Source organism: Chroicocephalus ridibundus, chromosome 3 (genome assembly GCF_963924245.1).
Source record: "Chroicocephalus ridibundus chromosome 3, bChrRid1.1, whole genome shotgun sequence".
In the NCBI taxonomy this organism is placed as follows: domain Eukaryota; kingdom Metazoa; phylum Chordata; class Aves; order Charadriiformes; family Laridae; genus Chroicocephalus; species Chroicocephalus ridibundus.
In genome coordinates, this window is record NC_086286.1 from 16,311,904 (window position 1) to 16,327,661 (window position 15,758).

General features: G+C 42.2%; 1 protein-coding gene across 6 annotated transcripts; it reads left to right on the top strand.

Moving 5' to 3' along the window:
• Positions 1-227: 227 nt before the first annotated feature.
• YPEL5 (yippee like 5) lies at positions 228-13,240 on the top strand. Of its 6 annotated transcripts, XM_063328142.1 has the most exons (7): positions 244-344; positions 1,811-1,903; positions 3,839-3,981; positions 4,086-4,150; positions 4,328-4,479; positions 9,240-9,412; positions 11,092-13,240. In XM_063328142.1, exons 6-7 carry the CDS (start codon positions 9,272-9,274, stop codon positions 11,314-11,316), a joined length of 366 nt encoding a protein of 121 aa, XP_063184212.1. In that variant the 5' UTR covers positions 244-344; positions 1,811-1,903; positions 3,839-3,981; positions 4,086-4,150; positions 4,328-4,479; positions 9,240-9,271; the 3' UTR covers positions 11,317-13,240. The 6 variants fall into 6 exon arrangements, with proteins under 6 accessions (XP_063184214.1, XP_063184218.1, XP_063184216.1 ...); XM_063328144.1 differs by lacking the exon at positions 1,811-1,903 and having other exon boundaries at positions 228-344; positions 3,945-3,981; XM_063328143.1 differs by lacking the exon at positions 1,811-1,903 and having other exon boundaries at positions 229-344.
• The last annotated feature ends 2,518 nt before the right edge of the window (positions 13,241-15,758 follow it).

The following is a 15,758-nucleotide window of genomic DNA, read 5'->3' on the forward strand; positions in this document are numbered from 1 at the left end:
TGGCAGGCAGATGCGGGCAGCGGAGGGCACCGGGCCGGGGAGCGGCGGCTGTACAAAAGGGTACTTGACAGACAAGGAACGACAGAGCGCTGCCACCCGTCTCCGCAACGCTGAGAACCGCACCCTGACCCGCCGCCGCTGCGGCGGGCGCGCCCGTGAGGCGACCGCGGGCGGGGCGTGAGGCGGCGGGGGCGGAGCCTCGGCAGCGCTGATTGACGTGCGACAGGGGCGGGGCCTCGAGGGGGCGGAGCCGCGCCGCCGAGCCGGAGCGTCGGGGCTGTGGAGGGCGGGGGGAAGGCACCGGGCACGGAGCCGCCGCCGCTGCCAGCGCTCCCCTGCGCCAGGTAACCGGGCGGGGGGCCGCGCCGCGCCCCGCAATGTCCAGGGAGGCCGGGGCGGGTCGCCGGCGGCTGGGGAGGGTGGTGGCTGTCGCCGCTCCGGGCCGCAGCACCGTGTCTCTCGGGCCGCGGCGGAACCCCGGGCGAGCCGCTTCGGCCCCGGCGACGCGGAGGGGGGAAGCGCCGGCCCTGCTTGCCCCGCTGCGGCCCGGCGCCGCGACAAAGCGCCGGCCTCCCCCGCCACCCCACCCCGTCCTCTCCTCCGTCAGCGTCTCCCAGCGCCGCCCAGCCTTCCTGCCCGGCCCTCCGCCCAGGGCCGGCACCGAGCACCCCCTCCTCGTCGCGGCCACAACTTCCTCCCCCGGCCCGGCACCGCCGCCGGCGGTTCCCCTCCCCGGCGGGGCGGTGGCAACTTTTCGAGTCGGTTCCTGTGTGGGGCCCCGGGTGTGTGTGGTGGGGGACAAGGAGCCGTGCCTGGCCCACCCCCCCACCCCGCGTCGTGTCTCCACACACCGCACGAACGGGATGGGGGGGTTAGCCGTGAGTGGGGACGGCAGGGCCGCTCGGGGGAGCGGTGGTCGGCCCAGGTGCCCCTCACGGCGGCGGCGGTGGTGGCGGCGGCGGGGCCTCCCGTCAGCTGTTTCCTCCTGTTTGTTGTCAAGTTGCCTGCGCTGCCGGCAGCGCCCGGCGGCGGCGCCGGGGGCCGAGCCCGGCGGCGGTTGGCTGCGCGCGCCCCCGTGACGGCGCTCAGCTGGGGCCCGCCCCCGCGCGGGGCTTTGTGTGGAGCGGCGGCGGCGGCGCGGGGGCAACGGCCGCGGCGCGCGCCGCCCCACCGCGCACGCGTGGGGTGGGGGATCGCCGCCCCCCGCCCCTTCCCTCAGCGTGATTAAGGGGGTCCCGGGCCGTGGCGGCTGCCGGCGCTCGGGGGATCGATCACCTCGCCTCCGTGGGTCCCGGCTGTCCGTGTCCCGTTCCCTTCCCCCCCCCCCCCCCCCCCCCCCCCCCCCGGTCGCCAGCCCCAAAGACTCGCCCGCCGCCGAAGCAGCCCCGAGTGCACCCCCCCCACCCCGTGTCCCGGGCCGGTGGGTGTCTCTGAGGGGAGGCCGGGTGTCCGGAGCGCAGCGATGGGGGTTGTTTGCTGATGGAGGCTGTGCTGGCGGCTCTCTCAGCAATTCAGCCGGCTTCGCCTGTCAGCTCGCAGGTCGTGTTTTGCCCGTGGAAGTATGGATTCCCGGGGAACCGAAATAATTTGGCAAGCGCTTTTTTTTCTGCTCTGGAAAAGGTTCTAGTCAAAGCAAAAAGGAATGCAGACTGTCATCTGTCTGTTCATTTGTGACTCTGTGTGCAGACCTCGGCCATACTGTGCCAGCAGATACAGATTAGATTAATCCAACGTGCTTATTTCAGAGTAAAAGCTGTGTTTTGGACTAATATAACTTAATAAATTATTTTTCTTTATCCTCTTTAAACAGTTAACACTGTGTTAGGGTTAGACTGAGGGAGTAACAGAGCAAGTACGAAAGTCCTGTGAGAGGGAAGCACAGGCCACGGATCTTCTCAAAGTGGTAGGTGTCACAGGGCAACTCTTGATGCCAACAACTAATGGCAATAGATTAACTGTTAGCGTAACTCATGCTCGTGACTGATGGTAGAAAGTGAGGGGAGCTTGCTCTGAGGTTGTACAGATTCCCTCATGCAGCTGGTTCAGCTGTAGAGCTATATAGCTCTCTATATATAGAGAGAGCTATACAGCTCTATATATAGCTACATAACAGCTATGTATAAACCTGTTATCTATAGACTCGTTCCAGATAGCTGAACTCAAGTAATGTTTGTGACAAACGGAACTGTCCATTTTTAAGTGTTACTCTCTTTTTCTAATGTTAGTCTTTAGAAATATTATTTGGAGGCATCTGTCATCTGCTGCTTTCACTTCCGTAGTTATGGAAGTACTTAACTTACAGAATGGAGATCTAATTGTTTATATATAGATTTTAATAATAATGATGAGTGAGTTTCAGATGTGGCTGCCAAGTGTGTGAGGACAAAAGAAATTGCACCTCATAGCCCAGTAGAGAAGATAACAAGAACAGATGAGATTTGTTACTTGTCATCTGACAGACCGAGAGTTGTACACAAGCACACAAGTTATGTATATATTTTTATATATATATATTTAGAATTCCCTCTGCTGGTAGTCATCACAAGCTTGAAGTTATGTTGTCCAAGTTAGGTCATTGGTTCATGTTTGTTTACTATCATTTGACCTATGTTGAAATCTTGAGTTGCTCAGCTCTTGCCTAAATACGTAATTCCCTTAAGCAAGATTTAATTTAAATATATCTTGTTAAGTGTGTAGAGGGAGTGCCTGTACACTGTGGATGTTTGGTAGCAAGGCTCTCTAATTTTGGAGCCTTTACCTGCATTTAGGAGTTTCCTAGTTAATATAAAAATTTCTTGGTGAGATGCCCTAAGCGTATTAGCACCCTTTCTGCCAGGTGGAGGTACTTTGTATGGAAGTTTGGATTATCATTGTCTTTTCACCATTTCTTTAAAGTTTATTTATTATTTTTATTATGTCTCATGAAATCAATGGTGCCTTCAGGTAAAGATTTGTATCACTTCAGCACTAAAATTAATGAAAACCTGAATGAAAATCTGAATTAGTTTAGCTTTCTGGAAGTTGCAGAATGGATTAATAGGCAAAAGTTTTCTCATCTTAATTAGTGTAAGAATAAATTTATTACAAAACCAGGAAATACAGCTTTCTTAAAAACATTTGAGGAGTTAAGAGAGAAAAAGGTGATCCTTTTCCTCCCTTAGGTAAGGGAAAGGGGAGGCGGGAAGGGAAGGAGCAAAAGGAAGGGGAGAAAAGAAACAGACACACAGGAATATTTGCTGCTTCCGGATTCTTTGTGTAGTAGCGTGAAAGAGTTAATTTGAGTTTGATACCATTTGTAAGCTAATACTTTTGAATGTTATCTAGCAGGAGTATTGTGAGGGTGTAAGTTACTGTGTGGGAGACGCTGCGATATGGGGGCTGTATTAGAAACAAGCACCCATCTGTATGGCTCTGCTCTCTGTAAACTTGAAACAAACTACCCTGTATTATTGCATACACCAATATAATGTTCTGTTAATGTATTTAAATGCCAGTATCCCAATGTGACGTTCTCACCTTACCTGGAAATAAAGCCAGTTTGCAATAGAAAATTAATACTACTGTAACTTGCAATAGAAAATTAGACCAGTGTAACTTCTAAAAATGCAGTTTCATCCTGTGAGGCAGCTTGTTCTAGACTGGTGCTGTGCGCTGCATCTGGGCACAGCTTTCATCACTTTGCCAAAGCCTCTTCAGTCATTTGACTGTATTAACTTCTTTGTACAGTTTGCTACAGTATCTGGATGGTTCTAATGAGCATAGCATACTGTTACAGTTCACTTTCTTTCCTCACATTTGGCTACGTGTGGTGCTTTCTGATAACGAATTGTACATACAGGCAGAGGCCAGAGGCTGGGCCCTGCTTACTTCAACAGTCGCAGAAGTCAGTGGCAGACGGTTGAATCTCAGACCTCCTAAGAGACTGACCGCGTGTATATTTTCAGATGCACCCCCACTTGTGAGCAGCAGAAACCTGGGAAGGTAAGAAGCAAGTTTTATTTTTTTTGCTTACCCAGTGATTCTTTAACGTGTCGTCTTGTGTAGCTGTGCTAAGTATTTTTTTCCCTCTTTTGTCCATCTCTAAGATGAGAAGAGGAAGCTTAAGCTGGGCTCCTGAGATGTGAAGATGAAGTTTAAGCCTGGTTCCAGAGTAAGTACATCTTAAGAATGTCCTATTCTGCCTAGGGAAATGCACGGCCCTTTTTCAAGGGGGAGAGAGTGCATGTTGGCTCACCGTACAAAGGAAAATGTTTTTAGTCAGTGAAATGGCAAAAGAGAGGCTGTCATAGTTTTTTATCCTTTAACTAGCAGCTGTTTTCTGTTGTAGATCTGAGATGCAGTAGATGGTGCTGAAGCAACACTGAGGCTCCTGAAATATCCACAGTCCAGTGTGTATATAAAAAGTGCCTGCTGGCTCTCCCAAACGCTGATGGTCCTGTGTCTTCAAGAGATGCACTCTGGGACAAGAAAATACTGACTGTTAGTTTTAAAAGTGTTAATAAATAACTCTCTGTGTTACTTTTTTGTTCTTTATTGCTTGTGAAGGTAGGCAGATTAGGTAGTACAGATACCAAGCATGTAGTGCTTCAGGTGGTTTCAGCTATGTGTGCAGATAATGGTCAGATTTAAGCTGTTGAATGTCAGCTCTTTGACAGCTGTTGCTCAGTGTTGCCAAAATCAACACTGAAAGACAGGTGGAAGTTTGGGAGCACACTGCTCTAGGAATGCACGTTATAGCACACAGCCACGGTACTTGTGTTTCCCGTCTGTCCATGCACTCACTGGGAGAAGCATGCAGGCAGGAAATGTTTCACAGGATGACTAAGAAAGTTGTATGAAGGTTTGTACTGTCAAAATAATGCACTGTCAGCAAGCCTTACTAGCTAGTAATGGTAAGAGCTATCATTGACTGTTCTGCTGAAGGTCGTCTCAAGAATGCAGGTTGATAGTGGTGATCCGGATGCCAACTAAATAACAGAGGCATCATCTCTTAGTTCATAGAAGTACCTGTCTCTTTGACCTGTGTAGATTTGACAAGTGGTAAATACTTTATATCCCATTAATGAAGGTAAATAAGTCTGCCTTTTTTACATTGGAGCCATTAATTTAATATTATGACTTGTGTTTGGTAGTTTGCCTGGGGGCAGGATCGCCAGGACTCATCACTGACACGTATCCAACAAAGACTGCTTAGCTGATTTTAAAGGTGAAATCGTGGGCCAAAAAAAATCTCTGTTCTTTCCTCAGCATTTGGTTTTGTGAATAACTAAGATTCCTGTCCACTGCTTCTGAAAATTCTGCTAGTAGCGTGCTGGAATTGGTGTGATATGGTAGTGTCAGTTTCTGGGGTTGTGAATAGTGATAGGGAACTTGACTGGCTCTCTGAACCAATGGAAATTATTTTCACTGTTCTCTGCAAATGTAGAGAGTGAATGAATGGGTAAGTGCACCTCTTGCATTTTCCTCCCCCTAATTGGAGGATCTTAGGCTTTAGAAATGCTTTAATATTTCACAATTCTTTAACTTCTCTTCATTTGAGAGCGCCCTCCCACTGCCTGTAAAAGCTGCCTATAAGTGGCTTTTTTCAGATCATTTATGTATGTGTGAACATAAATAGACGCCCACTCCTTTTACATGGGAAGTGAAAACTATAGGAAAAAAAAAATTACACAGTTATCTTGGGTGACTTTGTACACACCACTTTGGTATGTAAGGGATATGAGCAATGGAAAATTGTTTTCCCTTGTTCTGTTGTGCTTCTGGGTACAATGAGTATACCCTACAGGATTCAGGATCCTTCTATAAGGAGAGAACAGTCTTTATCCACAGCAAGTACCTTCTGAATTGGTCTTATAAGTGAATACTATGTTTTTAGCTTGGGGGGGGTGGAAGAGGAGGGGAGTGTGTGAAGTGGTCCCAAGATGAAATTAACTTCTCTACCTTATATGAGAGGAAAAAGCAAAAGTTCAGTGTTAGGTTATTTAGAAAATTCATGATCAAATGTGGCATTTGAAAGCTGCCTTACCAGCAGTCATTTTGTAACTTTTTTCCTACTTTTTACTACTGTGAGCAGTAATATAAAGACTAATGTAAGGTTTTACAGCACTTCATCCGGACCCTTATGGGTCCATTGAAATCCTGTAGCAATCAAAACTGAGAGCTAATGACAGTTGTAGGCTGCTGTCTATTTTAAATGAAATCTATCAGGGGCAGTTAAGCATAGAGGTTATTTTAAACTATTAGACATTCTAGTAGGATTACATTATTTTAGCAGTTTCTTAAAAAAACATACTTGAAATCTAGACTATTTTGATAGTTATAATGCAGATTGTAGAATTTAATTTTCTAAATTTTTAAATGTGTATTTATTTGTTTCAAGAATATGTGTTTTCTTAAGCGCTGTATTCTGAAGAAAATCATTCCGGTACTAGTTGGTTTATTAGATTCTGCTGTAACTTTAGTCTGAATTCTCACAGCTTTATGCTACCATCAAATGAATCTCGCTTTGTCTTTCCCTTGGGAACCACGTCTTATTGGTAGTTTCTTTCTCGTTTAGACACTTGATGAGGTTACTTTCAGCTTTTTGGGGTGATATAAGTAAATGAAAATTTTGGGCCTTGTATTTTAGGCAGGTTTTTCAGCCTTAAGTCTTTGAACATATTTCTTTGTGCATTTTTTGGTGTTCAGTATCTTCAGGACTCAACACTTCAATCCATGCATAATGCCATATCCAGAAGTAATACGTTTGTACGTTGCTTTGACTTCTACCTTGCTTCTAAGAATTACGGTCGTGCTTTCATCTAAAGTATTTAAATTTTGGCTTTAGTGACTTTGGGTTACTGCTTTTCTGGATGCAGTAACGTGAATTATGTATTTAGATAGGTGAGGTATTTGCATTTTAAGTGTTCAGATGCATATTTTTCAAAGTGGCATACTTTGCACAGTTAGTCTGTGTAATGGATCTGTGCTTGTCACTTATCAAGCTTAGTGTTTGTGTTGCTCTTGGTAAGAGGGACCTCTTTTGATTTGTTTTATGTTAGCTTCTAAAAATACTGGCAGGGGGAGCATTGTGTTTACCCTGAAAGAATATTTTACATCCCTTTGGATGTTGATTCCACATTTATAGTAACTTATGATCGGTTAATTGTTTTTAATCCACAATACAATCAACACAAAAATAACATTATCCAAAATTAGTAAGGATGGCATGTGGAGCTAGGCCAACTGCCTTATGGGCATATCTGTCACAATTGCTTTTATTGCTTGTATTTGTGGTTTCTTCTGGTTGGAGACTTTGACTGATACTTGTTTATTCACACTTACTGTTTGTTGATTTTCCTTCATGCTGTCACTATGCACGTTTTGATTTTTTTTTTCCTCTTGCCCTCACTTGCTAGGAAATATAGAGGCATATTAGAAAGGTATAATGCTTAGAGAAATGGATGGAAAATGCTTCCTGTTATTTTGATTGGAGTCACACCCCTACACTCAGCTAAGTCTTTGACATATTTTTGTCGAACTCAACACCTGTGTTATTTATCCTTTCAAGAAGAGAAAGGGGTATTATACCACCTTTAACAGAAGGAGTCATTCCAGTGCTTTGAATTTTTATGTATCCTTCAGATGGGATACAATAGTGATTAGAAAAACCTAAATGTAAGGAACTTGGATAAAATCACTCTGTTCAATACTAGGAACGCTTTTTATTGCCACACATTGAAAGAAAACAAAGTGGTGAAATAGTTGAAAAAAAAATCAGGATGACTTATGATTTTTACATGTAAAAATGGTGTTTAAAATTTTGTGTGTGCTTTGTGCATGTCAGAGTAAGCTTTAAGAAACTGATCCCCTAAAACGTGAAATTGGTTTAATTTGGGTATTTGCGCTTTTTAAAGGCGTTTGACATATAATATTCAACTTGATGAGCACAAAATTTGATTAATTTCTATCTGAACGGCACGCTGTCTCCTGCTCTGAAAAGTAAAACCCACACAACGTTAATATTGTAGTGTGTCAGATTTACTTTTCATTGCTGCGCGTGGAAAAAGCAAGACAATACTCTTTTCTGATTCCACCTCATAAATGGAGGTATATTTAACTTGTTTAACTATAGATGCTTAGTCATAAAACTTTTCTGTGGTTGAAATGGAAATAACATCATCATTTAATTCTTTTGTCAAGGTATCTTATCCTTTGTGATTTGAATTTTCAGCTGTCTGATATGTTCTGCGCCTACTTGCTCCTTAACTTTGAGTAATTTATGTTAGTTGGTATAAAGTTGGTGAGATACTTTAATTTTCCCAAGGAGTGAAGAGGTTTATTTATCAGGTATGCAGATCTGCTCTCAACTTTCTAAGCTTTTTTTTTTCTGCTCGTTGGAGTTGCTCAGGTGCTTTAGTGATGATGCTTTGGAAATAGCTTGGGTAGATGACACTGTATTTTGCATTTAGATTTGACAGCTTTAAATGTTTGTATATAAAACTGTGTGGTGTAAAGACTGAGCGGATTGTTTATTATGTGAAAGAGCATCCAAACCTTTCCTATGTTATGTATATGAAACCAGTCAGTGTCAAGTCAAATACAGTATCCCAGTCTGCTATACTAGAAGACAGAAGCATCCTGGATGGTGTTGGTGTGTGGCTGCCTTTCATAAATTGTGCAAAGCTAAGGGAAGTGACAAAATAAACATATATTTAAAAAAGGGGGGCTGACTTGGGAAAATTAAACTATAATTGTCTTGGTGACTCAATGTACTTCTCAGTGTTTCATTTCCCAGTGCTGACTAAGATGGGTGAGTCGTTGGGAATATACTAGAATGGAATTTCAGTATTGTATTAAAAAGGAAAAGAAAATAGGAAAGAAGTAGAAGATTTTTGAGTTTGAGAACTGTAGGGTCCAATAGTGGTCTGCAAATGTCTGAACTATATTTTAAAGGTTTCAGTTCATAGTTTGCTTGTTTTGCTTCTTTAATGTAATTAGTTTGTATCTAGGTATGTCATCTTATTGGTTAGATGGTCACTTTGGGAAAGAACTTGTCTTGATAAAGGATGAATGCAGTCTGTAAGTTCAGTAATTCATCTATGAAAGAAAGCCCTCTGCAATCATTAGCTGAATTGGTTTGCAGAATATTCTGCCATATATATAGGGTGTGGTGGTTGGTTTTTTTTGGTTTGGGTTGTGGTTTTTTTTTTTCTGCAATGCTTTTTTTACATGTACGTGATCTTTCTTTTTGCTTTCAGGTCTTGAGTATAAACTTACGTAAGTTCTAAAAATGGGAAGAATTTTTCTGGATCATATTGGTGGCACTCGCCTGTTCTCCTGTGCAAACTGCGACACGATTCTGACCAATCGTTCTGAACTCATCTCCACTCGTTTTACAGGGGCCACGGGAAGAGCCTTTCTTTTTAACAAGGTTGGTAAGAAGCTATGGGGAAACGACTATTTGCTTTTGAAAAATGAGTTTGTGGGATATGACTCTGTCATCAAAATCCAAAAACTTCTTGGTTGAAGTGTTGTGTAATTGCTATTGTAATTCTTTTATTTTTATTTTATTCTATTCAGTTGTCTTTGAAGTCAAATTAGGCATTTACTGTTGATGGTAAGCTATCTAAATTAGTTTATCTGCAGTACTAAAAGACTGTAAAGAGGACTGTATATAGAGAGATATCATGCCAAAATGCATGGAGTTTTAACTTTGAGATACCTGTAAAAAGAAACTCAAATTCACTGTGAGAGTATCTTTTTGTCTATCAGAGAGTTCCAAAGGCATTTGTATTTCTACTCAGTGAAAAAAAAAAAGTCTAGATAATATTCTGTTTAATTTCTAAAATGCATTTAAGTTAACAGTAGTTTGGCAACTTTAGGTAACCACAGTCTCCTTTATGGGCAATAATGCTCTGAGTTAGTTAATTTTTTTTTTTTAATTGATGAAATTTGATTTAATTCAACAGATTGAAATACGAAAGTCATAACTCTGAGTGAATTGTAGCATTTATTTATTAACTCTTCTATATAGATTTGTCCATCAGACTCATTGAAAAACAGTAATCGTCCTTTGCTTTCTCACAAAGACCTTGATCATGTAATCGTTGGTGTCTTTTGGTTTGGGTTTTTTCTTGAAAGCCATTTGGCCATTGGCAGAGTTGATAAAGGCATCAGTAATGTCTTCAGTTAACTGTGCTTGGCCTTGGGATTTTTGGTATGCTGAATCATATCAGTAGTATTTACATGTGAGCGTTAGTCTGAGTTGTGCATCTGATTTCTTTCTCATCCAATAAGCACTGGATCCTGGGGTTAAAATTTTTCTTGTGTTACATAGTGGGGTTTAATCACAGAAATTTGATTTTTACATTTCTGCAGTCAGAAGCCTTACATCTGAAGCAGAGAGAGCAAGCACAGTCATGTGGAAAGCTGAGAAAGCAGTGCAGCCCCGTCTTTTAGAATCCTTCTGCATATTAGCAGTTTGGATATAGTTCTGACATCAACGTTTAATTCAACCAGAATTATACATCCTGGTTCTGTGGTATTGCTGCCTAAACAAGTTAAAAGTGTATTTTAAATGAGATAGCACACAAAGAAAGGTGAATGTTTAATGCCTATGCTCTCAGCCACTGAGCCTTCCTTTTTTTTTTTTTTAGATTATTATTTCAAAAGCACCCCAAGATTTTTAAAGAAGTACCTCTTTTAATATTTTGGTTCTGATTTCTGGGAATAAGTGATCACATCAGTTACAGAAATGGGTTACATATATTACAAGCGGATTAATATCAGTTAGTTTACAAGCTGTTCACCAGGAGTTTCTCACCAAAGTTGAACACAGCTCGGCACTTTCATACGTCTTTTGATAGCATTTCATGTCTCTCAGTTAAACAGTAAGGGTTATACATCCCTGAGAAGCACGTCTCTAAAGTGTTACCTTCTCAAGCAGGAGATTTTCAAAGAATGTTGACTTATTACACTGCAGTTGTCAGTTCATGTGCAGTGGCACAGGCCTTTTACTTTTAAAATGTTGATAGTCATGCACATTATTAGCAAGCTTTGCTCTAGGCAGACTAATCCTTTCTATTCTTGTCCCCTGTGTGTTTGTATCAGGTGGTAAATCTGCAATACAGTGAAGTTCAGGATCGGGTCATGCTCACTGGCCGCCACATGGTTCGAGACGTGAGCTGCAAGAACTGCAACAGCAAACTGGGTTGGATCTATGAATTTGCCACTGAAGACAGCCAGCGCTACAAGGAAGGCCGTGTTATCCTGGAAAGAGCGTTGGTCCGAGAGAGTGAAGGATTTGAGGAGCATGTTCCATCCGACAATTCCTGAAGAGACTTGAGTCTCTTTGCAGGTTCTCTTCAATTGAAACTCAAAAATAATAAAATCAACAAAAAAATCTGCTTACATACACTGTCACCTTAGCATCAGAGTCGGATTCATGGACTACAGAGTGGGAAAGATTGTGAGAGTATTTCAGATGGAACCTTCCTTTCTTTATTCCTTTTATATTTCACTTTCCCTCCAGCAGCTGTTTGTAGAAAGAATGTTGTGCAGATGCTGTAACTTTTTCTCTCTTGCATTTACATCTGTTAGATTTGAGATTGTATCTACAGATACAATGGGCTAAAAGGAAAGTATTTGGGGGATTTGTCTTTTGTTAGAGAGAAATCAATGAGTTTTTTTTTTAGTTTGCACAAACTGATGTCAGCATAAAGTTATTTTAAAACTACAGATGTTTTTTTAAAAGTATATTCCAATTTTTGGCTTACGTTTTTAGTTAGGGTTTTTTTTTACCCAGTCTTTTCACCTGATTTGCTAGCTAAAGTAAAGAGATCCGAATTTGTGCCGAGTGCTAAAGGTTCAGTGTTGGTACAGCTTGGGCTGGCCCTTGTGCCATATTCTTGTTGAGGTTGATTGGTAGCACAGAGCCCATTATTTCTTGTCGTTCTTGACCCAAAGATGTCACCATTCCTTGTTTATTTGTGAAGTCCCATTCACCATGTAAACTGGTGTTGATTGGAAACTATTCTTGAAATAGGGCAAAACTGCTTGGCTTTTTTTAATTTTAACTGATGTAACTTATAAGCATAGTAATAATATAAAATAATAGTTGTCTGTTTAGTCTTGCGTTGCTTACAAATCAGAAGCTGTGTTTGTAATGATAGGGATCCCCTGAGGAAACTACTGTTTCAGTAGTAATTTTTTTTTCGTTTCTCTACTAATCTCATTAAGTAGATGGGCAATTGCAAATCTTAATTCTTCTTCAAGTAGCTTTCTTTAAACCCAGAACTTCCTATGTTAAACACAGCTGCTGTGTAAAAGGAGAAGATTGCCAGCATGTTTGTTCATGCCTAGAGTTATGCAATCTGCATCTCTTGAAAAGATTAACTTAAACAGCTTGTTTTCAAATGCTGCTTCTGGTGTTGAAACCTTAATCTTTCAACTTTGTTGAACCTTTTCATTGTGATGTTACATTTTTATCTTTCTGGGCAGCAGTACATGTCAGCCTAGTAGTAACTAGTGACTTGGATTCCTGCTTTTTTCTTGTAGAGGTCAGCTCTGTTTAAAATGGTGATCTTGCTTGCCTCTTTAGCAAAAATGCTCTTCATTAACTTAACTCAAGGGTGCCCAAACACTTTCATTGTGTCTTAAGCCATAAGTTAAGATCTCAAGGGCTGAAATTAATTTGAATGTTAGATATGTATGATTCCTTATCAGAGATACAAGTTTATTTTTTTTTTATTGGAAAATTGTGGTCAACGTGAAATAAGTCACCCACAGAGGTACAAGAGGGGGGAACACCCCCCACCACCACCCAACCAAACAGATCTGGGCTTTGACCTTTCAGAGTAGTTTTTCTTCACTAGCCACAGCTCCATATCTGAAACTAAAATGTGGAGGGTGACTATGCAGAGTATTTTTCTTAATTGTTTTCGTTGCCAAGTGGCAATTTGGACACCCCTGACTTGAATCTACTGCCTATTTCATGTAAAAGTAGCTTTATTATAGAATTGTCACGTAGAAAGAAAACAGAGTAGATCACATACCAGAGCTGTGCTTGAATCAAGCTGCTTAAACAATAGTGTACTTGTGCCTCAAATGAATCAGTTTTTGCACTGAGTACAGTAGTACCCCATTATCTTGTACTTCTGTCCTTCACAGACCTAAAAGCCCCGTTAGCATGGTTCTCTGCAGTACTTTTCTTGTACTTACGACATTACAGTACAATAAAGTATGTTTTGTCCTGAATTGATACGTGCTGTTCTTTCTGAGTAATTTTCATGGAGTTTGTCAACTGAATGATGTAACGTGTCTTCCATTCGCTACGTTGACTAAATCATTGTGTTTCTACAGCACAGTGACAAGCTGTTGATGAGTATCTCTATGAATATGTGGCAAAAGAGTGTGCTGTTGATTTTGGAAGGTGCTAAGTAAAGCTTCGTGCATACCACTTGGGCTCTTGAAAGCCTTCAATTTACTCCCGATAAAAAACAAAAACAGGAAATTGCTCGTTTAATGGAACTATGGATGCCAAATGTCTTTCCCTGTCTGTGAAAAGACAGCAAGCTAAGCAAAACTCCACCTTCTGCGAGAAATGTGAAGTTTTAGGTTCTGAAATGGCTTGGGAATTGAGGAACTGGGAATTTGTGTATCTGGAATTCTGTGACCTTTTTTCTTTACGTGCAAATCTTAGGGAGAAGCCTTCTGCTAACGGCTGGTCAACTTCATAAGCTGTGGCTGAAGAACTGAGGTGAGGGGACTGTTACATTGGTGCAATGGAGCCTGAGGGGCCTATTCTAACTTGTATTAAGATCTCTTCATTTTGGTAGAATGTTAGATTGTGAGGTGTTAAAGATTACTTTCTCCAAAGTCTACGATTTGAAAAACACTATTGAGGTGAATTCATTAAAAGCCTATAAGGCTTAAGCAAGTCCACTGCAGCTTTAAAACAGTAGATGTTGGATTGCTCTTTGCCTACGTGCTGTTCCCTTCTGTATCACCTTAATGACTCTGTGGGAGAGTTTAGCCTGTAAATTTTGACTGCTCCTCCTTGAGGCGCTTTGTGTGTGAATACTGATAACTTATCTGTAGGGAACAAGATGATTGGTTACAGTACGGCTAGCAACTGAGAAGACATTGCTATTTGGTGTTAAATGTTGTTTTGTATTAGTGCAGTAGCCTTGGTTTCCCAAACAAGGCATGGCTGGCACAGCAAAATGTGCCTCTACAGTGAATTTATGCCTATGCTGTCTTAGGCGAAGAAGGTAGCAAGGAAATTACACTGTGCAACAGACTCCACTGTGTGCTTTTGGAGACCTCTGAATTTCTGCTCTTAGGCTGCAGTTTGGGCTGAAACTTGGGCTGCAGCTTGGGCTAGCAGTGGTGCTATGGCTTTTGCCTGATGTTAGCCCTATTAGACTTTACATTACCCATGCTCTGATCTCATCCTGTAGTTGCAATGTAGGTGTACCCAAAATTGAAGTACTTCATTAAAGCTGCTGACTGCCATTTCAGCAAAACACAGCTTTGGGAAGATGAAGAGGTTGGGTGATGCGCTTCTGGATTGAAGAAGCATCTTAATTATGCTTTCTATGGGTGTTCAAAAGAACTTTTGGAATGGCATATGTATCTTGCGTCTCTGTTAGAAAAGGTAGCATTACACTGGGCTCTGGGGATGGCTATGGTCAGCTGACACAGGCTTATTCTTACAGGGCAAACTTGTCTCTTCAGATTTCTGCCAGAGCTGTAGGAAACAGCAGATCATCATTGGATTAACAGGTGAGGAAGCGGTGAAGCTGCAGTTCAGGACACAATTGCCAGGTATGAGGAAGAGGTGACTGGGAAGGCTATAGCACTGACGTGGGAAAAGGCTAGCTGGTTAATCACCCCTATTTTAGCAGAGAAACGTAAGCTGTGAGGTTGCGGTACCATTCTGCAAAAGCCAGAAACTGTGTTGTGTTTCCTTCCTGGGCTTGCCTTCACCTATTTAGCAAAACGATTGGAAAAAAAAAAAAAAATCCAGTGAAGCTTGGTTTCCTGTGGTTCTTAAGGGCTTTGTGGACCCCTTGATGCCTGACAGGGATGAAATGCTTCAGACTTTGTTCAGTTGGGGCACTGATTAGGATCAGTCTTCAATCTGGGCCCTGTTTTTGCAGGACTTTAAAGAACTAAGCAATTTTGAGACCCTTTTCTTCATAAGCTGGAGTTAAAAGTGCCTGCTAACTTAAAAAGATCACTTGGAGCAGTGACGAGGAGCATGACCTGATTGATGATGTCACTCTGTAGGCCTTTTTTTTTTCTTTCAGGAAATCTGAAATATTATGGCCAAAGAAAATGAGCTCCTGGCTGTCTCATCAAGTGTTACGTGACAAAGACATTCAACAGCTTCTGACAAGTCTAGTTTTGACAGCGTGGAGCTGTTCCTGGTCTCATTATTACTTCCCTCACCACTTCTCTCTGGTGTAAGGATTTTTGGTATGTGTAGGAAATTATAAAGGGAGAAATGTCACATTTGCCTTCCAGCCATTTGTTTGTTTACTAATCGGGTTGTTCTTATTTGGATGGATTTCTGTGGTGCTAGTAAAACTGCTGGCGGTCTAATGCCAGCCTTTCACTAGGTAAGGGCCCTTCTAGCAGGATATTAGTGACGTTATCATCTCTCTCGTCCTCAGGTCTAGGCAGAGGTTGTTTGGGAATGGTACTTGACTGAACATCCTGCTCTGGGTAGAGGTGATGTGAAGGAAGACCTCATTCATCCTGTTCACAGGACG

Bases quoted from the DNA above. Each gene is read 5' to 3' on its own strand.
- YPEL5 (XM_063328144.1), top strand. From the start codon at position 9,272: ATGGGAAGAATTTTTCTGGATCATATTGGTGGCACTCGCCTGTTCTCC. The intron at 9,413-11,091 runs GTTGGTAAGAAG...TGTTTGTATCAG, and splicing joins GAGCCTTTCTTTTTAACAAG to GTGGTAAATCTGCAATACAG.